The 25,136-nt window shown below is 39.1% G+C and overlaps 1 protein-coding gene across 5 annotated transcripts in view; it reads right to left on the bottom strand.

Moving 5' to 3' along the window:
* TRPC3 (transient receptor potential cation channel subfamily C member 3) overlaps positions 1–25,136 on the bottom strand; it is an 81,171-nt gene that overhangs the window by 31,601 nt on the left and 24,434 nt on the right. For 3 of the 5 annotated variants that reach the window (XM_033856717.2, XM_073804869.1, XM_019928073.3), the window contains exons 3-8: positions 20,482–20,670; positions 12,006–12,170; positions 9,049–9,265; positions 6,737–6,970; positions 4,575–4,839; positions 381–576 (exon numbers count right to left, since the gene is read on the bottom strand). In XM_033856717.2, the coding sequence (XP_033712608.1) occupies positions 381–576; positions 4,575–4,839; positions 6,737–6,970; positions 9,049–9,265; positions 12,006–12,170; positions 20,482–20,670 (1,266 nt within the window). The remainder of the gene's footprint in view (positions 1–380; positions 577–4,574; positions 4,840–6,736; positions 6,971–9,048; positions 9,266–12,005; positions 12,171–20,481; positions 20,671–25,136) is intronic. The other 2 variants (XM_033856715.2, XM_033856716.2) reach the window with 2 other exon arrangements.

Here is a 25,136-nt window from a genome sequence, read left to right as displayed (position 1 = left end):
CTGACTAGATAAAGAACATCATCAAAGTTTACCAGGCACCTAGTAATTCCTCTACTGGGATCTTTCAGATGGTTGGCTGGCCAAAATAGGAGAGAATAATTTCCCTATGGCCAATACTTCTTCTAGACACTAATTCAGCAATATACCCTGAGAGAAGGCAGAGTGATGGTAAATTCATGAGGACCCTGCTGTGCTCCTAGAATATACTAGAAGCTGTATTACCACCTATCCAGATGGAAAACACAGAGAAAGGCCCTGCTTTGGTCTAAGCCTCTTTGTTGACGAGATCAGGAGCTCCAGCACAGGGCACAAAAGCAGACACAGTGTGCTATTAGAACGAAATGGCAAGGACAGACACAGTGGGTAGGAAGCAGATTTACCTCAATTTCTTGATAGGAGCTATTAATCATAGCAATGAGCATGTTGAGTAAAACAACCACCATAGTTACATTGTATATTCCATAAAGAACGTATCCAATATTCTCTATGAATTTGTGATCATATTTGAGCACAACGGAAGTCACTTCAGACAACCCAAATATTGACCAAAACAAAGTCTTGAAACTTTCTTCTACACTGTTGAAAGAATAAGGTACAAAGTAAATAAATAAACAGTTTTCAGTATGAAAAAGTCAAAACAAGTTAAGGTCTGAATACTGCACAGACGTAAAATGCTATTGTATTAAACTATCATCATAATACCCCGATCATAACAATTTGGTTATAATATTTAATAGAAAATTTTCTCTCAGGTTTTTAGGAACTGGTGATTAAATGGTGCCGATACCTAGTTTTTCTTTAAGTTATCATCAAGTGAAAATTTTCCGAGCTTGGCAGGTGAAAGTTGAAGTCATGCCCCAATACCCATTCCTTTTTCCTAGAAGGATGGAAGTTTGGGGTTTGACTTTGTAGGTGGTTTAGGAATTTAAGTCGGGTTTTCTGGAGTAGAACAAGATTAGGATTAAAATTATATACCCACTTCAAAAAAGAGTATGTACAAACGTATTCCTTGCAGCATGGCAGCAGGGAAGAATGAAAACTAACAGAATATCTATCAATAGAAGAGTGGGTAAATAATTCTGGTACATCTATAAATGGATTGCTATGCAGCCACTGGGAAAAAAATGAGACCTATCTGGCTTTATGTGTTTATATAAAATGATATCCAAGATATATAAGAGAAAAAATGAGATGTAACAAGTGTGAAATAGTCTACTGTTTTAACAACAAAGAGGGGTATACAAACTCTTATATTCTTGTTTATGCAAAAACCATCTCTGAAAGTAACCAAAAGAAACCATTGCCTCTGTACCTAAGGAGAACCTAAGAGACTGGTGTCCAAGGCTGAGGAAGGGGACAGGCTCTTCACTGTAGATACTGCTCTACATGTATTTTTCACCACAAGAATATATTACCTACCTAAAAGTTTTACTTAAGTGGAAGTGAAGAGAAGGCAACAGAATTAAAGATTCCTATTCTTTTCCCTTCATTTATATAGTCTACTTCCTGATTCTTCCATCACAGCAGTTAGCACTTAAGCCCTCCCCAGACTAATTACCTACTTGTATCCCTTAAATGAACTATGCCGACTGAATTTGGCTGGTTTTGTCATACAACCGAGTGGTAGTCACTGATCTGTGAACCATGAGAATAATCCTTAAACAGTTACACATGTAGAATTCCAGTAAAAAGGAGGGTTCCAAAGTAAGCCCTTTTTTTTTCAAGGAAATAGTACTTTTTTGGTTTGTTACAACAGATGCTAAACAACAATTTTATAGATTTGCAGGTTTTAGTACTAGTTTAATTCAATCATTCAACAAGTATTGAAGGAGCACCTATTACGTTATAGAAATTGTGCTAGACACAATTTCTATAGAGGGTTCTGTAGAGGATAGAGGGTTCAACAGAAAGGTTCCTGTTCCTGTAGAGTTACTCTCGATTATGAAACATCTGATGATGTGACATTAAAGCACAGATGCTAAAGGAAGAATAAGAAAGACTATTAGCCTCTTTGTTCCTGCCGTGAATTTAACAGCATCACAAAGTGTCCCCACTCCCTCCTCTTCCTTTGCAAACCTTCCCACCTCTAACGCTGGGAATATAGATTCCCAAGAATCCACACGTGTGGGGAGAGCGGGGGAGGGAAAAGGAGAGGACACTGGCAGTTCCTAAGCTCCTACTACGGGCAAGAGGCTTTACATAAATTACCTTCCATATCCTTACAATGACCTGATTCAAACCTTATTGTGTTTTTTTTTTTTGGTCTCACCACGGGGCATGGAGGAATCTTAGTTCCCCGATCAGGGATTGAACCCGTACCCCCTGCAGTGGAAGCACAGAATCTTAACCACTGGACCACCAGGGAAGCCCCTACAATACTTATTTTGAAAACAAGAAACTAATACTGAGAAATGTTAAGATACTTAACCAAAGACCACAGCTAGAAAAGAGCAGACGTTGCATTCACAGCCAGGTCTGCCTGATTTTCCAGCCTATGGTCTTTCCACCATATCGTGTTGCCAGGTCCTCACACAAAGCAGTGACGAAATGTAGTGTGTAAGATGAGTTCTCATAGAGGTCAAAGGGGTACTACTGTGTGCAGGATCTCTCTGTCCTTCCCCCCTGGGTTCAAACAGAATTTTTTTTTTCATCAATAAAGTGAGTTTCAGTTCTCTTTCACCCCTACGATCTGCTCTATATTAACTACTTGGAAAAATTCATTTCAAAACAATTTAGATGCCTGGAAGGGCTGGATATTCTACTTTAGTCCACAGGGAACTTACTGAAGGTCTAGTTTGTTTTCAGCTGTGGCATTACAGGGCACAGAGGGTACAAACGGAGGCACGGAGGACCTTCTGATCTCCTCACCTGGAAGGACCACAGTACAGACGGAGGGCCCGCCTCCCTGACCGCTAAACAGCAATGGGTGACAAAGGATCTGGCAATGTGGACTTCTCCATGCTGAGGGAACTTAAAGGGACAATAACTAAAAAAGCTTATTCAAGGAAGACTTCATGTGGAAGGTAGGCCTCCAGTGCAGATGTCAGTATGATCAAAGGAAGGAAGTGGTACTACTGTACAGTGGACGGTACAACGTTTAGTTATAATTTCTTCTTCTTCAACTCCCTGTACTGATTAATGATACATTAACATAAAAGCCAATGCTCCAGGACTTCCTTTGTGGTTCAGTGGTTAAGAATTCACCTGCCAATGCAGGGGACACGGGTTCGATCCCTGGCCCAGGAAGATCCCACATGCCATGGAGCAACTAAGCCCAAACGCCACAACTACTGAGCCTGTGCTCTCGGGCTCTTGTGCCACAACTACTGAGCCTGCGTGCTGCAACTACTGAAGCCCACGCACCTAGAGCCCGTGCTCCACAACAAGAGAAGCCACCACAGTGAGAAGCCCACACACCACAACGAGGAGTAGTCCCCACTCGCTGCAACTAGAGAAAGCCCGCACGCAGCAATGAAGCCCCACTGCAGTCAAAAAAAAAAGAAAAGCCAATGCTTCTTTTTGAAATAATAGTAATGGCTACAAAATGATGAAACTAAATTTAACGTCATACATAATGTAAGAGATATCCAGTATTAAAAATTTGCTACCCAAATCTCTTAAAATAGCTAGTTTTATCTAGAATTTCCCTGAGTTTTGATCCACTCTGTGATCAAACATTCACTAAACTCAAAGAGATGAGCCTTTGGAGCAATGTAATCTCACACAAGCACTGTTTTTGTTTTTTGTTTTCTTAGGTTTTCTCCATCCCTTTCCTTTTTTTTCTTTTTTCGGTATAGCTGATGTACGATATTACATAAGTTTCAGGTGTACAACACAGTGATTCACGATTTTTAAAGGTTATATTCCATTTACAGTTGTGACGAAATGTTGGCTATGTTCCCTGTGCTGTACAGTACATCCTTGAGCCTATGTTACACCCCACAGTGTGTGCCTCCTAGCCCCCCCCCAATTATTACACGCCCCCACTGGTAACCACTAGTTTGCTCTCTACATCTCTGAGTCTGTTCCTTTTTTGTTATATTCACTAGTTTGTTGTATTTATTAGATTCCACATATAAGTGATAGCACATGGTTTGTCTTTCTCTGACATTTCAATTAGCGCACTCCAAGTCTATCCACATCTTCTTTATCCATTCCTCTGTTGATGAACACTTAAGTTTGTTTCTATATCCTGGCAATTGTAAATAACACTGCTATGAACACTGGGGTGCATGTCTCTTTTTGAATTCGTGTTGTTTTTTTTTCTTATATATACCCAGGAATGGCATTGCTGGATCATATGATAGTTCTATTTTTAGTTTTTTGAGAAACTTCCATACTGTTTTCCACAGTGGCAGCACCAATTTGCATTCCCACCAACAGTGCACAAGGGCTCCCTTTTCTCCACATACTCGCTAACATTTGTTATCTGAGGCACTAACTATGTTTAATGGATTATTTTCCTGCTCTTAAAAACATCTTTATGACAATCATTGAAAAAAATTTTTTTGCTTCATCTAGACTTGTTAGAATTTCCCTTCATCCTACCTTTTTTTGTAAAATGTTTTACTTACGTGGTAAAAGCAGCATTTACTTTAGCCCCAAGGTAGTAAGAATAAAGTATGAACATGCCAATCATAAAAGCAAGAAACACCATAATAAAGAGGACCATGAACTTAAATATGTCCTTCACAGTCCTTCCAAGAGAGATCTGTAAGGGGCCGAAGCTCTCATTCGCAGGGAGGATGTAGGCGATCCGAGAAAAGCTGAGCACGACAGCTATGGCATAGAGACCTTCAGATATGATCTGAGGGTCAGAAGGGAGCCATTTATCTCTGGCTGCAAGAAAAGAGACAGAGATTAAAGATGGAACTTTCTATTCATTGCTAACTACGTGGAATACCTTAAATAGGATCTACCTTGTAGGTAGGTGGTTATTATCTCAATTGAAACTACTCTACATTTAATGAACTGTCCAGGCACTATTTTTCATGTTAAACCAGAAACATATGAATTCTACATTCATATGTTTCTTTTAATGGAGGAAACACTATTATAAAGATACAATGCTGACTTCACATTGAGCAGAAGCAGAATATAGTACAAGAGATGAAAAAAGAGGTGAAAACACTTCATTAGATACAGACTGTGTCCAGGATGACAAAACAACTGACCTGACTGATTTGTCCCCTCAGTTACCAGATTTATTGACCAGTTATTTTATCATCCTATAGGCTCAGTTGGCACAAATCTTCTTTTCCCTAGTTCATGGGAAAACTAGGTCATCTATCAGTTTATGCAAGTAAAATGTCATATTATAAGAAGTGAGAATGTCACTGAATCACAATGGTGCTGTCAATGTGATGTCTGAGCAACACAGCTGGTTCCTGGAAAGTATAAAATGCTACTGAGGTGCAAAAATCTTGGCAACAGATTCTAGATGAGGACCCCCAACACCCCTTTCAAGGTTATTTTAGTAAGTTCACAGCAGACTACTGGGTACTCATTACCCTGGAAGATCAGCAAAACACTATGTGGTTAATTCTGTGAGAACTGGGTCACTCCCAGAAGGATGGTGCACTGCAGACATTTCCAACAACAACAAAAATGAACATTTATTGAATGTTTAATATGTACCAGACACTGTGCTTTCAATGACTCTATGGATCTGAGGTTATTATTCTCTTCTCAAAGATGCAGAAACCAAGACTTAGAAAGGTTAAAAACTTGATCAAAGTCACAGTAAAGAGTGAAGCCTAAATTCACAAATTTCCATTCCTCCCGATGACAGTCATTAGACACACACAAGTAAATCTAAATAAGAAGGTACTGAAATAGTCAAGATATATGTTACACACAAATACAATCTAAGCTATTTCCTTAATTATAAGTGGTAATCACTTGCTCATTTGATCCTTAGTATATAAAAATCTTTGCTTGCTGACAATAAGAGATAATGTGTTTAAATTTCACAATGTGTAAAACGTGCACCTTCATTTTAGAGCATGCACTCAGCCTTCTGCAATAATGTTAACACGCTGCTGGTACGTATCACAGTGTACTTATAAAGAGTTATTCCTTACAATCAGAACGCATTTAAACTCTGTGCCTGAGTTTCCTTATCTGTAAAATGAGGGTTAGACAATGATTGCTAAAATCTTTTCCAGGTTTAAGATTTTGCAACTATATGAAAATTTGCTAATTGCGGCTTCCCAATTTCGCCTCAAGGGAAGGGAAGCTAACATTGCTTAATATCGGTTTGCAGTGGGCAAGGAAGGCATCGGTAACCATGCACATCTGATGTCACTGGGGTCTCCTGCTCTCATGATCTACAGAAGCCTGGCTTCTCCATCCCATGTCGGTCGTAGGAGCACAACATCCTTCCCAGCATTTCTGCTGGTTCTGCAAAGCTTACATTCTCACTGTCACTTTAGCTCCTATTTCCTGCCTCTGCTGAATTTTTGTTCACTTCCCTCTACAGCAGTTTAGCACCTTTTATTATCTTCTCTAACCCAGGCTCTCATCTTCCACATCAAACAATTTAGCAAGCTATTTTTCCCCCCAATTAAAGACAATTTCACGTCCTAAGAATATATAATGTTATGTCATGATGTTAGGCTTAAAGGTAATTTTCTCCCACCTTGCAATACCTCCTTTTTATAGATGTGAAAACTGAAGCACAGAGAAGTAAACTAATTTGATGAGACAAAAGAGGACTCTGCAGCTGATAACTTACCATAAGTGAAATACTGTATCTCTGGTGGAAGTGTAACTTCACTGAGGTCGCTCTCTTGGACATAACTGTCCACATAGTGTTGTGCTTTTGTCGCCTGAAGGAAAGCCAGGAATCTGGCTGTGAAAGCAGCAATGAAGATGGAGAGCATCCCAAAGTCTAGGACATTCCACAACTGCAAAATGTATTCCCTGGGTCCTTCCAGCCAGAGCTCCTTACACTCAGACCACATCATTCCTGTCACAAGGTACACAGATTACAGACAAGAGTTTACTGCTTGGATAGGGAAGCTACTATTTCACCCACCATCTGTCCCCACCTATAAAATGCCCCAGTGTATAGCTTGCCACTGGGCACTGTAAAGCACTGATGGACTACAGCTTGGGAAGGGAGGTGCTGGGCAGAGTTAAGTGAAAGAAGAAGCTTCGACCAAAGGAATGATTCACTCCATCAAGTTAGATTTTGGTGAAACATAATTCTACATGTGGCACCAGAAATGGTGCTACTCTTATGGGGGTAGGGCAGGAGGGAGGGAAGGAAATAAGCAAGGAAGGCTCTTCACATCAAATGATTTTGGCCCATGAAACACTTGGAGGAGAGGAGAAAATTCATCTTTATAAAATGACAATGGTTAATTATCAAATCATGGTGATTATTAGAGAAATAAGCCCCTAATTGAAAACCCTACTCTACACTTTTTTTTTTTTTTTTTTGCAGTACGTGGGCCTCTCACTGTTGTGGCCTCTCCCGTTGCGGAGCACAGGCTCCGGACGTGCAGGCTCAGCGGCCATGGCTCACGGGTCCAGCCGCTCCGTGGCATGTGGGATCTTCCCGGACCAGGGCACGAACCCGTGTCCCCTGCATCGGCAGGCGGACTCCCAACCACTGCGCCACCAGGGAAGCCCTACACTTTTAACAAGAACAGTTTTCCAGTCATCCAGGAACACTTACCTCATTCCCCTACCCTCTCTCCTCATTTCAGCTTCATGCTGAGAAGGTGAGGAATGTCATTGGAAGAAGAAGAAACCCTTAAGCAGGAGGCCCTAGGACATTATGAAGAAACTGAAAGCAGAAAATGTCCTTCTGGGAGAAGAGGACAAAATATGCCAGTTTAACAACTTGTCCTGACTATGTAAGGGGAAAATATTGTAGCGCTTTTAAAAGACATGTAGTGGGGCTTTCCTGGTGGCGCAGTGGTTGAGAGTCCGCCTGCCGATGCAGGGGACACGGGTTCGTGCCCCTGTCCGGGAAGATCCCACATGCCACGGAGCGGCTGGACCCGTGAGCCATGGCCGCTGAGCCTGCGCGTCCGGAGCCTGTGCTCCGCAACGGGAGAGGCCACAACAGTGAGAGGCCCGCGTACCGCTAAAAAAAAAAAAAAAAAAGACATGTAGTGGCTCAAAATAAAATTTATAAAATAATTGACCCAGGTTAAGGCTACAGGAGTGAATGAGGAGAACCAACCCATTAATTTGGGAACTGAGAAGATAATAAGAAACATTCTGTGTGAAATAGAATATCCAAAAATGACTTTGGATTAGTGATCAATAGATAAACTGGTTCCAATCTTTATTTTTTTCTCATATTGCTTAAAATGTTTACTTTAACATAGCTATTCAAAATGAGCTATTGTGAGGTGAAGTAACAAACATTCTGAAAATGGAAACTCTCCTTAAAAAAACCTCTGAAATGGAAGCAATAAATGTTCTTTAATCATCAGTTAATAGCCACTAGGTTATTTCAGAACTATTTCAATTAAATATTTGATCATCACAATGAGTCACATTTTATTTTTTTTAATTTATTTTTTAACGTCTTTATTGGAGTATAATTGCTTTACAATGGTGTGTTAGTTTCTGCTTTATAACAAAGTGAATCAGTTATACATATGTTCCCATATCTCTTCCCCCTTGTGTCTCCCTCCCTCCCACCCTCCCTATCCCACCCCTCTAGGTAGTCACAAAGCACTGAGCTGATCTCCCTGTGCTATGCGGCTGCTTCCCACTAGCTATCTATTTTACAGTTGGTAGTGTATATATAAAAATGGCATTTTATTCAGTAATTGAAGTCGGATTTCTGAAACATGGTATATTTATAATTAAGCTTATGTTACTCATAAAACTTTTGTTTAGTGTTAAGGGATACCTTTCAGCATTATCAAGCTGCCACGTTATTCCAGTATTTGCTATTCTGCTTATCTTACAGTGGGGATGTTGTCACCATATAACGTACCACAGCATTTTAAATAGAACATGGCAATCATTATATGGATGTTATTTTGGTAGAAATTAGAATACTTGAAATAAAAGGCTTACCAAGAACCCAGACCATAATTAGCATTTCAGTCCATGTGAACTGGGTGGTTTTCACCCTGAAGATCTGTTTGGGATAGTCAATAACAGTGATATTTGGCAACGTGGTGATTCCTTCGAATCTGTCTGAGGCATTGAACACAAGCAGGCACAGGAAGATGATGAAAGAAGCAGCGTGTGCCACAAACTTCATAAAAGGGCTTCGCAGAATTTTCCCCAGCTGTAAGAAGGCAAGCAAACAAACAAAACAAACAAAAAACACCAAAACCTTTTACTTTAGGAAATCTGGCTTCCACTTATGAAAACTACTATACAGGATAAAAAAAAAAAACAGAAAATGAGAACACTCTCAAAATTCTGCTTTTGTTTCTGAAGAGTTATACATTGTAAAAATTACTCCTTTTAGGGGATGCTTCCTCTAAGTATAATTTAAGAAGTCTTCAAACTTCATTGTTTCTAAATATCCAATTTGTCTTAGGATGTACTTCATTCACAGATGCATTTCTGGAAATTACAAGGCATATACTGGTTATTCTTATTTTTACGTGAAAGATTATGCAGTGTCAGGATTTTAGAGTCTAGGAAAAGAAACTCCAAATTTGTAATATGTAATTCTTTATAATTGAAATGTTATGATGAGTTTGTGGACTCATTCATTTATAATTGAAATGTTATGATGTTTTTGTAGCACATTACAGAGCCTTTGAAGGTTAAAAAAAACTTACAACTACAGAAGTAAATTTTTGTTCTCACTTCTACATATTCCAAAATCAATTTGTACTTTGTATGATATAAAAAGGCAGAAAATATTATAATAAACATAAATATTTTATCTGTTGCTATCCAATAAGGGCAGAGAGATACACAATAATTAAAACCTCTAGGTAGGTTAACTTAATGAAAAGTCATCCCTGAGTTTGGAAAATCATATAAGTAGTACAAAAGCACTTTTAAAATTCAGATTATAATGATTTTAAGGTAACTCTTTTTAAATCCCATGTGATATAATGTCCTTAAAAGCCATATGTTCTAGTAGAAATGAAAAACAATTCTTCCTGTCCCAAGAGCTTCTGCAGTCTAAGAATCAGGTATATTTGGTAGATTTATCAGAGAAGTTCTCTATTCTGCATACTCAGACCCTACTTTCAAACTCAGTCTGTGACCTTAAAAAGTACCAAGGTTCACATGTAAAAGACTGTCACTTCAAACAAATGTTTTTGTACGTCCAGAAACTTACTTTGATGTCAACAAATAACCAAAGAATGTCAAGCATTTCTGGGATTGGACATGAATGCACACAGACAAATGTCACATGTTCCATATTAGACACAGAAAAATAAACCACTCATTTACATAACACTGTGCTGTGCCCCAGCTGCCAAGGAGACACACTGGGGTAGCTCATCCACAGCACATCGTGATCTGGCGGGAGCTGCCAAGTCTGTCTCTCCTAAAGGTTGATCTCTGAAAATGTTAAATAACATAAAAAAAAAAAAAAGCAGCATGCCTATCTTAAAAAATGGGACACATGTGGAGAATTCTTACTATATTGTCCTTTCACCACAGGATAAGTGGTATATGGCAGGTATAAATGTGGGCTCCAGAAACGACTCAATTCCCTCCTTTCCCTTCTCTGCTGCGCAGAGTTCACCACATCATTAGCTGCACTTTTACAAGTGAAGAGAAAGAAGAATAGACTTCAAGATGCCTACTTCAAACTCAATATGTTTTAACTGGGTAAGCTGCCCTAAGAGACAAACATGTATAAATCTGAACATTGCAATTCATTTCCCCCAAGAAGGGAAATTATTTGGGTGGGATATGATTTTTGCTTTAATGAATGCTCTCTCCTTATTTACAGTTTTCAGTTTTTAGTGTTTATGTATTAGCAGAATCTTGAGGTATTTGCCCATGATATATAAAAAAGGAACTTAGCTGAGTCATCAAAATTGATGAAAATGACATTTCTGCCTTAAACTGCATGGGCAGCTCAACGACGAAGTGAGATGGATGAATATTCTTACACGTATATGGGCCTGCGGAGCAGGACTCTGCAGGGGGAGACAGATGCGCCAGAGAGATGACGGATTTCCAGGGTCATTTGTGAGTGGCCTTGACTCATTTTGCCTGAAACTGCCTCTGATTTTAACAAAACCAGATTGTAGAATATAAAAATAAGACTAAAGGATCTCAGAACTGTTTCTTCTCCCTGGCAGTGTCCTTTATTAACCTAATACAGATTCTGTTAGCATGACTACTATGCCTTTCCACATCTTGTTTAGAGGACCTCTTAGGCACAATTAAAATTGACTGTAAACTGGCAAAGTTGAGAGAGGGATAAAGGTAGTGAACAAAATGATTCAAACAAAACTAAATATATGAACAATCTAAAAAATCCAAAGCCCCCAAACCCAAATTCAACACTTTTTAGAATCTCCTGAAGGAACAAAGGGCTAGGGGCACCTGACATGTGCTTTCTTAAAGACTTTGGATAATACCACTGTTCAGAACCTAGCTTAATACACCCAGCCTCAGATCTTTTTGACAGGTTCAACCGAGCTGCCTTTTCAGTTCTCAGGTTAACTGTTTCTTGGAACCACTGCAGTAGGGCTCTTCCTCTTCCACAGGCCAGCCTGGTAGACTATTTATTAAGCTGGCAATAGAATCGGTACAATTGCTACTTCACTTAAGCAGCTTTTCCTCCTGCTTACCATGGGGATTTAATCTTAAAAGCCTAAGTATTATATGCCTGCAAATATGATCTATCCCACTAGTACCAAATTCTTTTCATCCCTTATTTGAACTAATCCAGTCATTAAAAAGCAGAATTCGTATCCTTGAGTCAATTAACATTCAGGGTAAAACTGATAAGAGCCTTAAGTAGGAAGCTTTTTCCTTTTTCATCCTCAAAGGACATGGTACACCAACCACAGAGGAAACAGAGGTGGAAAAGCCGGTACCCTGCTGCAAGGTGCAATCCAGTAGCCGATGGCAAGGAACGGAAGGCCCAAGGCCACGACCAGAACCACCAGACACTTGATAGCTACCGTCTGTTCCCGCAGGCCTGAGAGGTTCTCGTACCAGATTGTCAAGAGCTGCTGCTGGCAATTGGGGTGAGCCACAAACTGTTGGTCGGAACAGAGAGAGAGGGAGAAAGAGAAGTAGGTTACCATGCCATTGTCGACAGCTGGGCTACCGAATGCATGTGCATCCTAAAGATATTAGGCGCTGGATATAGGCACTGGAAGGTTTCTGGTAATATTCTTTACTTTCCCTTTGTTTTTCAAAATTGCTTCAGAACTATTACAAGAACTAAAGCGGAAACATGAGGGTAAAACTGACGTTGTCCTTAATCATAGTTCTTTCTCTCTGTATTTACAGACTCCTCTCTGGAATCTGGGTGACATACGCTTTCCTTTGCGGAAACGTGTCCCATGTTGCTGTCTGTCAGCTTACTTGCATTCAGTTCAAAATGGAAAAGAAAATAGTTATTTGGTTTACTGGATACTACAGCTAAAAGAGAAATGTTACTGTTTCATGAGCAACTCCTAAAATGATACATCTATGAAAAATATATACATGATATGTCCCATGTGGATGTATGCCCTACCATAGCAAATATGCAAAAGATTTGCAAAAACTCAGTGAACCTCCAAGTGTTATGCTTGATCCACGTTTGCTCTGCTTCCAGGAATTGGCATCAAATATCATGTCCATCCTATTCTAGTAATCTGTACTCTTTTTGTTGTTTCCTCTATCACAGGTGACAAACACACAAACATTTATCTCTATCAATTCTTTTATAATTACAGCTCTAATCAGGAAAAACATGAGCAAATTATACTTATTTTAGCCCTGCTATTTTATTTTATTATTTTTTTATTTTATTATTGCCATCTGATTTTGCTAAGTCATCTGCCTACATCTATATAGAGGGACTGGGATTTCATTAAGGTCCTGTCTTCATTAAGGTAGCAGAATATATTTGTAGTCAGGCCCATGTGAAAAGGCCCCTACGTCAAAAGGTGCCTATCTGCAGCTGGATATGCCTTTCTTTGAACGGCCAGCTGCACTTTGCCCAAGCTTGGGAATTATTCAGGGTCATTCACAAATCAGCGACGAGTGTCAACATATTTTTAAAAAAGAGTGCTTAGCAACACAAAAATCAAGGTATAACTGTCTTCTATAAAATGCTATAAACAACAAAGAACCTGCTAGGAAGTACCCATGAAATGTTTTTGCAAATTCTGAGAGGCAAAGGAAGCAGCCGCAGTTCCCACTAAGCAAAGGGGTCAACTTTAATCAAGTTCTAGTTAATGAGCTGAATGCTTCTTAGTAACTCTAGGCAATTCCTCAAGTTACCTGGCTATCTATCAATAGCTTACTTATTTCTTCAAGGAAATGAACAGGATTCCACTTAGTGGTGTAGAGTTTACCATCAGCTGTTCTAATTTTTTTAAAAAAAGAAAAGAAAAAACAAAAGTAAAACCTCATCTCCCAGGTTGGGCAGTAGAGGCACAATTTTCCTCAAATTCTCACTCTTTTCCCCAGTGTGCACCCGCCCTCTGGGAAGTCCACTGACTTTGCTATGACAGCTGCCACCACTGTGCAGAAGGAAAACTTGACAATCCATTGACAGAGGTGGTGAGGATGAGTTTACAAATATCAGGTTTGAAATACTTAACTGAATTTTTTCCCAATAATACAAAGGAAATGAACAGCAGGATTTGGGAGATTGAAAGTACTAAAAGGAAGATGCTATTTTTTTCTTGCTCGATGAGTTCAATGTGAAAAAACATATTTTATCTTGTAAGTTCCTTTTAATTTAGTTATAAAAATCCCAGGTCCTGAGGCTCATGGGTCATTGCTAGTGGCTAAGTATACATTAGATCTTCTTTCCAAATTCAAGATTCTGTCACTCTTCCAAAGTTCTGATTTTTGAAAACAGTATTTCAAGATCAATGCAGTCATTATTTGAACTCATGATGAAATAAAATCAAGGTTGAAGGCTTCCTGGGGTCTATGTAACAATTTCCTAGGAGTCTTACTGAGAATTTCTCCAAACTTCCACTTGTGCCCCTGTACTCTATTGGATCAATATCTTTCTGCTTCACCCCTCCTTTTGTGTTAAGACTCTTCATCCCCTCTACGGTTCTTCTTCTTTTTTTTTTTTTTTAAGATTTAATTTTATTTAATTTTGGCTGCATTGGGTCTTCATTGCTGCGTGCAGGCTTTCTCTAGTTGCAGCTAGCAGGGGCTACTCTGTTGTGATGCTCGGGCTCTAGGCATGCAGGCTTCAGTAGTTGCAGCACGCAGGCTCAGTAGTTGTGGCTCACGGGCTCTAGAGCACCGGCTCAGTAGTTGTGGCACACAGGCTTAGTTGCTCCGCGGCGTGTGGGATCCTCCCGGACCAGGGATCCAACCTGTGTCCCCCACATTGGCAGGCGGATTCTTATCCACTGCACCACCGGAGAAGTCCCCGTTCTACGGTTCTTAAATGTCTGTCTCATTCATTCATTCATTCTTCAAAATGTCATAAGCCCCTCCTACACGCCAGGAAGGTATTTGGTACAAGAAAACCAAAACGGGAACATCAGTATTGCAGTAAGTGATAAGTGGTCCCTGTTCTAGAGCACACAGTAAGCTCTGCATAAATGTGAAGAAGTTATTATAATGGAGACTTGGATTCCATATGCTTGCCAAGATAAATAATCAGCATTTAAAATACTCTTAATTTGAAAGTTGGTCCAAATGTCTTGGTGTTTGGAGGATCTGCATTTGTGGGAAGTTGGAGAGATGTAACTAAAAGGCAGTCCTGTGACTCCAGGTAGGCTCAGCTTAGGAATGGGAATGTTGCATTCAGAGAAACCTACAGGTAGAGCATACACTGTCATCAGGTCAGATTACCACTTGGGAAGCCAACACGCACTTGTTTATAGGCCAAGGGTTTCTGTAAAACAGAAAATCCGCATGAAGTTAAGAGACACTTGGACACGTGTCCCTGTGAAATTGATGGACAAACTTCCCTTTTGTGGTTGTCCAGCCTTTCTCAGGTTTTAAACTCTTGAGTACAGAAATAGTAATGTAGTATGGCTCCATCTTCTTGCTCTTCCTCCTTGAGCTAATCTTTAAATTTGAATCTTTAAATGCTTTATGGGATTAATTATACTGTATAAAGTTTACAAGGCCCTCAAAGACTTGGTGGAAATCAATCCTTTCCATATGGCATTATGCAATGATCAATCTTTGACCTGGTGTGACTTGTACAATACAGTGCGGACACTTAACATATGTTAAATACCAGCCAAAATCATGGTGTTTGCACTTCACTTGTTACACTTTAAGATTCAACCTAACAGGTATATCTCCTATACCATTAATTCTACCCTCTTCTTAACTGAGATCACAATACGGCACCATATGGCATTTAATCCACGGAAAGCAAACACAAATAGATATTTTCCTCCAATGATTTAAAATCCTAATACAAGTACACAAGGAACATTTTAAAAAAGAAAATAAAACCAGTATAATAGTAGCAAGTGAGGGCAAAAGAGCTAATCCTTCTAGGAGCTGAGTTTTGCTCTTTTCAATGACTTCAAAATAGGGCAGTAACCTTTATCTCTTAAAACTGATTTACCTCCTAAAAAATGTCCTTATGCTGCCACACCAGTCACGGCCAGCTGGATAAAATTTGTATGCTGTTTCTTAACTTCAGGGGACCAACAAATTGAAACCATTACAGAAATAATACCCTTATTTGAGGTTTTCTGATATAAAGGGAAAATGCTTGACACACAAGAAAATCTCAGTCTTTCAATGGAACAAAACGACTGGAGCATAGAGAACAAACTCTATTCCCTACCAAATGACTGACAGATTGTAAACTGAACCACCAATCAGGGCAGCTGATAAATTTCAACCTAAAAAAATTACACTGTCTTTTTATCAGATTAGCTTTTCCAAGAACTATCTTCATGGGAATACTGTTGTACAAAAACATGGTAGGAACACTCTGTTTTTGTTTTTAATGACATTGCTGGAGCCACAGTTTACAATATTTAAAAGAAAATATTCTTGTGAATAAAAACTAGATCACTCATCTTCTTTTTAAAGTTCTTTGAATTGTGAAATATAAACTGAAAACTCCACTGTGCTGCACAGCAGAAACTGGCACAACTTTGTAAATCAACTCTACTTCAATAAAAAAAAATATTTTTTAAAACCCCTGAAAACTTACATTGTACACGTTTTCTGGATTTCAAACCCACTGAGTGCAAAGTGCTGTTACCAAGACCTAACCGACTGTTACCTTTCAGGTGCCTGAGCACAAACATGGCAGAAGCCCTACAGTGCAGGACCCCTTCCCATGCCGGCTGCCACATGCACGCCAAAGTCTCTGCAGTGGATTTACCACTCTTTCATTGTACTGCTCACTTTCTGGGCTTTCTTTTCACACTTTCTGCCTACACAGTGGATAATTTTATGTGTCTATATTGCTGCATGTCTCATTTCTAGATGATCTTTCTACGGTTAAACCTAATCTCTCTCTGGAGGAAATAGAGCAAGGAGGAAGAACTCAGGAAAGGATTTCCTCTTTCTCAAGAGCTCGGTTTTCCAGATTTGATGATCCATCCAGTGCTAGTATCTTTTATCTCTGTCAGGGGCTTTCTTACAATAGAGAAAGCTCACTTGAGATAGGTAGGACTCCCGTTACTTCTATGGGGGGAGTGGATTGATATTTATCCTCAAGTCAGAGAAGATAGAGGTACAGTCATAAATAGAGCTCAGGACTTTTTGGAGGGCAAATAGTCCATTATTCTAATTGGAAAATAATGAATGGTTTGCCTAAAATTTAATTTTCTTGTACTTATTTTTAAAAAACCAAATTTCACCCTCCACTCTATTCCATCCTCTTTTGTAGAATAATGTGGGTAACTCTACAAACGGTAATAACATTTACTATCTTTCCAGTTTTATTATTTACCTTAAAGACCCCTCAGAAGTGAATCTGGGATGAATAAGCTTCAACATCCACTCCCTGATAGAAGATACATTATTGTTTGTTCCCCACTAGTAGTGTATGATTGCTCATTTCACCAACAGCACTGAGAATTGTAATTTTTTATTCTTTAATAATTTGAGTGAGAGGAGATGGTATCTGTATGTTAGCATGCATTTCTTTTATTACTAGAGGGTTTGAAATTTTAAAATATGTTTGTTAGCCATTTGAATTTTCTTTCCTGTGAATTACCTATCCAAGCCTTTTGCTTATTTTTCTACAGGGCTCTGAAAATTTTCCCTATAAATTTGTTTGTGTACTTTGGATATTAAGAATATCAATCCTCTGTAAGTTATAGTAAAAAAATGTTCCCAGTTTGCCCTTCACCTTTTTTGTTTATGATCTTTCTGATGTACAGAGGTTTTAAGTTGCATGTGGTCAAACAATTTATATTTTTGTTTTTTATATCTTCTACTGCTTTTATATTAAAAAATCCTTTCCCACATAAACATTAAATTCATGTTCAGACCTCTCCTATTCAGATCTTTTATATTTTCATTTTCTTCATTAACTGTCATTGAGCCTCTAAGGCCTAAGGTGAACTCATGGTTATTCCTAGGGAAGACCTGAGCCCAGAAAGAACCCAACAGACTCAGAATCAGAGTTGGGGGTAGGTCTTGGGCAGATGGCAGAAGAGACATCCTGAGTTTCTTATGGGACCTAAACAAATTAACATTAATCAAATTGGCTTCCTTGGTGGAATTATGGGTTGATTTGAACATATACAAGTTTATTATATTATTAGGGGGGGAATTCCATAACATATAAAGTATTTTGAAATCCCAATGCCATGCATATAGCTATGGGCTACTTCAGTGTCACAGTGGGTAGGGTTCATGAATCATTATAACCCAAGAGGTTATTTTACTTGGGGACTAGAAATGAGATGATGGAAAAAGGAAGCAGCAGAAGTGGGTGGGGGTATTTTTGATCCTTGCTAGATGGAGATGGGTGAGTATTGAGTGAAGAATGAAGGAAGCCTTGGAGAGAAAGAAAGAGGAACTAGGGCTTTTGGGGGAGGCATTCCAGAATAAAGTTCTTATATACAGTTATTGGGTGAAGATTCCAAATCAAATATTTTAACTAATATTCCTTTTATAGCATAAAACAGACAAAACCAGAAATACCTGCAAAGTCATAAATCTCCTTTCAGTTCCGAATACATTTTTGTTGTTGCTGTTTCCTGATAGTTGACGGATAGCAAATTTATTATTAATTGACACTTCATAGATTGTAACCTACACATCAATTTATTTAAAATCAACATGCAAGAAGACATTCACTCTGCAAGACAGTTTGGTTAACAGAAGCACATCTGTAGATGAGCTGTCTCTGCTAATACGACACTTTCAAAGCAATAATAAAGAACCAGCGACAACTGAAATCAATTCTCTCCTCTCAGGTGCTAAAGAGGAGAGATGCCTATTGCAAGATCTGTGAATAAATGTCCAGACAGTTTTCTAAAAACAGTTTAATATCAATCTTATGCAAAACTATCTTTTTCTTCCAATACAGCAAAACTTCAACTAGCAAGAATACTCTGAGAGGAGGGCAGTTAATCCAATTCATTTACCTTGTAACTGACACTTCCTTGAAAAGTTATTTTACCTCAGCATTTGCTGAGAATCTTCACATTTCCCTGTCTTATAAAGTAGAGGGGAGATCTGTCATTAATGGCTGGCTATAATCTTGTGAACACTACAATGTGGAAGTTTTCTACATTGTGGTAGAACTGTGTATGTGTGTGTGTACACACATAGAAACACACACACACACACAGAGAGAGAGAGAGAGAGAGAGAGAGAGAGAGAGAGAGAGATTCCCCCATCCTCATTTGCTACCAGGGTGCAAATTTTGGCCTAGGTTCCACGGGTCAGAGGCATATGTGCACACCTCTGATTTGGAAGAGGCTTTTTATAACAGGCAGCACTCAGCACTCAGCACATCCTTTCTGTTGGTGGGGAGCTGGCCATCTGCAGCAGAGGCAGAATTGTTCTGTTTGGGCCACAGAAACTCCCTTACCAGGTCAGTTCTGGGCCTGGTTCTGGGCAAGCTTTCTGCAAGCACAGCTTAGATAAGCTTGTTTCTCCACCTCTCCTAATGATTCTGTGAGCCTCCTAATATCCTTTACTGAATTATTTTCTGTTTAAATTGGCTATGGTCTACCACTAAGAACCAGAACCAGCACAATAAACATGAAATGTCGTTGATGACTAAGAGCTGAACTTGTTTAAGAGCCATCATTCTGAGAATGAATTTTCAAATGCAGAAATGTGATTAGCTAACACTTATTGAGCAATCACCATGTACTATGCCTGTGCTAATTACTTTACTTGCATTAGCTCATGTAATCCTTAAAACAACCAAAACAGTAGTTGTCCCCACTACCAACGAGCAGAATGAGGTTTAGACTGATCAAGTGACTTGCCCTGTCACACACAGAAGACAAGTCAGGACTTGAACCCTTGCAAGTTGGCTCCAGGGCCTGCCCTCTTATGCACCATGTCACACTGCAGGAAGGACAGAAGATTCCATAGATTGACCAGTTCATGAAACCAGATCTATTCCCGACAACAGCTTACTTCTTCGTGATTTAAAGAGCAAAAATTTAAGTTGTATAAAATATGTATAAGCGATTAGATTCTGGATAACTGAGATTTTTATTATAAGTGAAACGTCCTAACTACAATTTACATGAATTATTTCAAAGGCCCATACAAGTAGCAAACACATAATACATAACTGTTCTATCTGCAGTAACCAGAGTTAAAAAGTAATCATAATTTTTTTTTTTTTTGGCAACTGCATAAAATTCCATAGCTGTGTGATCTGAGGCACGTCTTTTAAGCTTGGTGAACCTCAGTTTCCTTATAGAATAGAAATCTCATCATCGAACATTTATTTTATAGGTGAAATGGATAATAACAAAGGCTTACTGCAAGATTAATATGCGAATGTAAGTAACAGTGCCTTACAGAAATGTTTACAAGTAACAGATTTTATTATCATTAAATGCATTTTAATGAGCAGTTTACAAAGCTCTTTTGCATATCTTAATCCACTGAAATCCCACCAAGACCCTGAGACAGATAAGAGGTATTATTCTCCTTTTATATGAGGAAAAAGAAATTTAAAGAAGTTTTATGACTTATCCAAGGTCCAAAAATGGATAAAAAGTGGAAAGGATCGGAGCTAGATACTTGACTCACAACTTTACCATGATACTTCATTTAATCTCTTTCATGAAGTGAAATAAATCTTCTTATCAATAACATCTATTACTGCTATTATTTTAAAATCTTTCCTGGGATTATGGCATAGTTGATATTACATGTTTATTCTAATATGGAGCTGGATGAAAGTAGGCCACTCACCTTTTTGACTTCATACTTAATGGCAAGTTTGACACGACTCAGTGAAGCTTTATGCCTGTGCATCTCCAGAGGCTCTGCTGATTCCAGATCTCCGTTCAGAATGGCTTCTACCTCTTCCGAGTCTCGGCAAAGATCCAGCACACCCACTACGAAGTCTTTGCATTGCATGGAGAGCTTGCGATAGTCATTCTAAGACCAAGAGGTTTAGAGTTTAATGCAGAGAATGTGCTTTAATTCAATGGAAAGTGTTTAGGGGTTTTGTGAATTAGAAAAAAGTCTCCCTACCTCTGGGTAGGAAGTTGCAGCCCCCAGGTGGGTGCAAGTTTTTTTGTTTGTTTGGGGTTTTTTTTTTTTTTTGCTGTACGCGGGCCTCTCACTGTTGTGGCCTCTCCCGCTGCGGAGCACGGGCTCCGGACGCGCAGGCTCAGCGGCCATGGCTCACGGGCCCAGCCACTCCGCGGCATGTGGGATCTTCCCGGACCGGGGCACGAACCCGTGTCCCCTGCATCGGCAGGCGGACTTTCAACCACTGCGACTCCAGGGAGGCCCTGGATGCAAGTTTTGTTCAGTTCGATACCGGCTGGATTTGCTCCCACCTACCCCCGTAGCCAGTACCTTCCACAACCTGTACAACCATAGGAGACAGTTCTGAAAATGGTGTGCATGTCAGTGATTGATTTATATTAAGAGATGTTGGCTAAATGCTAATGCTGAAAGACTAAAGAATCAAAAGAATCTTTCTTGTACAGATGAACCATAGTTTTCTTGAAGCTCAAACAAAACCATTTCTACGATGAAAGTTCTTTAAATTAAGTGGCATTTTGGCATAGAAGATTGACTATGTATGAAAATAACCTGCCTGATTTACTATCCATTGCCTCTTTGGAGACAGTGCTTCTCAAATTGTAGTCCTCGGACCAGCAGCCTCAGTAGCACCTGGACATGTGTTAGAAGTGTAAGTGCTCAGGTCCCACCCCAGGTGTCCTGAGTAGAAACCGACGTTGAGGGCCCGCAATCTGTGTTAACACACTCTCCAGGTATTCCTGATACACATTTATGTTTGAGAATGATGGTTCATAGTGAAGGCAAAGAGAAGGATAGGTACCAACATGGAGGGTATTTTTTCTTGTTTGTCTGAAGGGCACATTATAATGTCCTGCAGAGCTTCTAGAGAGAGAGAAATGTCTGATTATATGTAACTGAATTCTCAAGGGTTGCAGAATATCAATACCTGAGAGAAAAATTTTCAGGCTACTGGAACTAACACCTTGCTAAAAATAATCTGTGAATCTTTAATTTCACTAGCATATTTATATAGTGCCATGGACTAGTATGAGGAAGTCAGCTGTCAGCATTCCCTGTTACCTACTGAATGGAGCTCTATTTCTAGCCCATTGATTCCGGTCTAGGTGTCAATGGCCATCTCTTCGGGAAAGGGCCTTACTTTTGCAACCCCCAGCTCCACTTCTATGGCTTTCACTAAAATTTTAGCCCATTAAGAAAATTAATCAGATGATAATCTAATTTGGTGCACTTGAGGAAAATAGAATCCCTCATTCCAACATGTCCTGAGATACTGTATATGTCTAATAACTGAGTAACATTTAGCACAGCAGGATTTCTGGGCTTCCAAAAATCATACTTTAAAAATGATGTATAAAGAATTTCAATTTTTTTCCCCTTAAATGATTAATTAACTTGATTTGATGGGCAAAAATCATGTCACCAACTAAAATAAACAAGAAGAGGAGAGACTGTTTAAAGGCTACACAGACTAGAATAGTTTCCATTTCAGATATCAGAAATCCAGATAAAGAACAGTTGCAGTTAATCCTTTTCCCCTCATAAGGGAACAGATAAAATGAATAAAAACTTCAGTCTTTGGTTTCCATTCAAGTTGGTACCATGCAACTGATAAAATTAATAAAATGTTCAGTCTCTGGTTTCTATGCAGAGTGTCAGTTAAATATCCATCTGCCTTCCATTCCTGAAAGACTAATGAAATATTTTATTATAGCATCCAGAAGAAGTGTTATCCATGTCTGTTTCCATATAAAGCTCCCCTTTTAATACAATTTTTTAGATGAAATTTCCTCATGTTACTCGTCAGTTCAGACTGTTCTGTAAGATTTGGTGCAACACAGGATGGCCAATCCTCCATCGATCAGAAATAAAAGAGACTATTTTCTATTCTTGAAGAAGACATAGGAACCAATTTTGCAGTAATACCTGAATAATAACTCATTATTTTAAAAAATTATAATCTGTAAAATTATCCGATCTTAAGGAAAGCTTTGTGGCCTTTTCATATCCACTAAAAGAACAGTCAAGAAGCAAAAAACAGGTAACCAAGTTGCAAGGACAACACTGTTTTCATAACAATTTAAACATTTCCTGCTGGAAGAAGTCTGCTATCCAAGTACAGAAAATAATCAGAGCTGGAGGTAATAGCGATTTCTTCTACTGGGGTTGTGGGATACCATTTGCCAATATACGCAGAGCTCTCAGGGAAAGATGGAGAGCACCACTAAAGACGGCCTTTCCTCAGCTGCAAAAGGAACTATCTAAAGTCTGAATTGCATCATGAGCTGACTCTGTCCGTTCTACCATGAGGTCCTGTCTCATGTTGCTTCACAGCTCAGACCGTTTATCTGCTCTGAATTTTCTAATGATGCTGTCTTAATTTAGTTTTGCTTGATCATCTTCACTGTGCCGCTTTTCCATTACCATGGCCTTCCGCAAAGTTACCAGATGGATCTGCAGCCCACTTTACAGAGCAGGAACTCAAAACCTGGAAGAACTGCTCAAGCCAGAGGAAGAACAACGAAGCTCGCGCCTCATCACAACCTGTCTACAGGTTTCAGCAGGTTTTTAATGTGTATGCTTTAATCGTCATTCTAACCCCTTTTTATCCTTAACAGGAAAATTGAAATTCAACTCTAAGCAGGCGTGGTCCCATCAGATCCTTTCCCTAATAATAAAAGAGGCAGGATAGCGTAGTGATTAAAAGGATAAATCTGAAACCAGACCTCCTAGGTTCAAACACTGCTTCTACCACTTACTGCTTCTACCACTATGTGATCTTATAGAAGTTACTTAGCCTCTCTGATGAGAATAAGCCTATCTAATATTGCTACTATGAGGATTAAACACTTTGAGTGTGCTTGGTACACATCAAATACTATAGAACTGCTTCAGTGTTACCAGGTACAGCATGTTACATAGAATAGCGAGGACTGGGACTCAAGGCACCCAAATCTAGGCTTAGCAGATGGGACCTAGGCTACAGTCTTTGTTTTCTCATTTGTAAAATGAGAGGTGTGTATAGTCAGATGATTCCTAGAGTATTTTCCTGCTATAAAATGCTATCTTGCTTTTGGATTACATTCATTTTCCTCTTCCTTACAGTCCTACTGTGATATAAGTTGAAATTGTTTTTCTGCTTTAAAGAGGGGAAATTTGAGGCATGGAGAAAAAAAAATGGCTTTTTTTTTTTTTTTGCAAAAAAATTGCATCATTGATTCAGAATTAGGAAATTAGTAAATTTCAGCTTAATAAATGACCAGCTTCCTTGCCACTGACATTTGAAGGATTAGACATGGAATCCATCCTGTCCAATATTCTGTTTCTCAAAATAGCTTCAGATAGCATTTGCACATCGAAAATACTTCTTTAATAACCTGTCACCAAGCTGTCCTCCATTAATCTATCTATATCTATATCCTAGAATGTTCAACCCTTGGGGTAATGACCTTCACATGTTTTCGGCACCATGCCTCCTGCACTCTTAAAGGAACTTTGAAAACTGCACGGTGGCTGAGAACCTTCCGTGAAGCATCTAAGTGATGGCAGTTTGAGGGATGAGATACTGGATCTTACAGGCCATTGATAAGATAAAATAGTCATAGGTGTCTGAAACGGAAAAAAAAAACAAGTGTTTTTCACTAGGGAACACGTTGTCTTTTTTTTTTTTTTCCATTTCAAGGCCAGTACTTTGAGCTCAAAGCCTCTATGGAAAGAATATAGTGAACACCATGGAATAGGGTAAATTAAGTGACCCTGCCACAGAAATAAGCTTCACTTCCTGCCCTTTCAGAGCTCCGAGTCTCTGGGTCAGTGCTGTGAAAGCACTATTTTCTCTGTCTGTCGAAAGCCCTGACGGGTGGACATGAGTGTGGGATGAGAAGGCAAAGAGGTGAAAGGAAGGCAGATAATAAAAGAATAACAAGGAGTAGTGAGAATGGGAAAGAAAAGGAACATTTAGTCAGGGGAGAGAGACCTGTAGTCCTTAGAGACTGTAACTTCCAAAGAAGTGTCTGTATTTTGGCTCAGAGATGGTTATGCTACACGACTGCTTTCCATATAATTCAGAAAAAGGAAGTGTGAGATTTAGATGATTTTTGCATACCCTTAGATATATGGCAGCTTTATGGATGCCCTCTTAAACTCAGCTGTGTTTTCTCCTCTTTTTGCCTCTTCACTTATAATAGTTTCCCACCTTTGAAAGGTTATCAAAGGTGACTCTTTATGTCAGGGTAAAGGAGATTCCAAGCATTATCAATATGGGTTTAGCTGGCTTCAAGGGGAAAACTATGAATAAATTTTCTTAACATTGCTTCACTGAGACTACTTCTCTGGACAGAATTGCATACGTC

The sequence above is a fragment of the Tursiops truncatus genome, chromosome 5 (genome assembly GCF_011762595.2).
Source record: "Tursiops truncatus isolate mTurTru1 chromosome 5, mTurTru1.mat.Y, whole genome shotgun sequence".
Taxonomy (NCBI): Eukaryota; Metazoa; Chordata; class Mammalia; order Artiodactyla; family Delphinidae; genus Tursiops; species Tursiops truncatus.
Note: the sequence above shows the minus strand (reverse complement) of the source record. Positions and strands in the feature narration are given on the sequence as shown.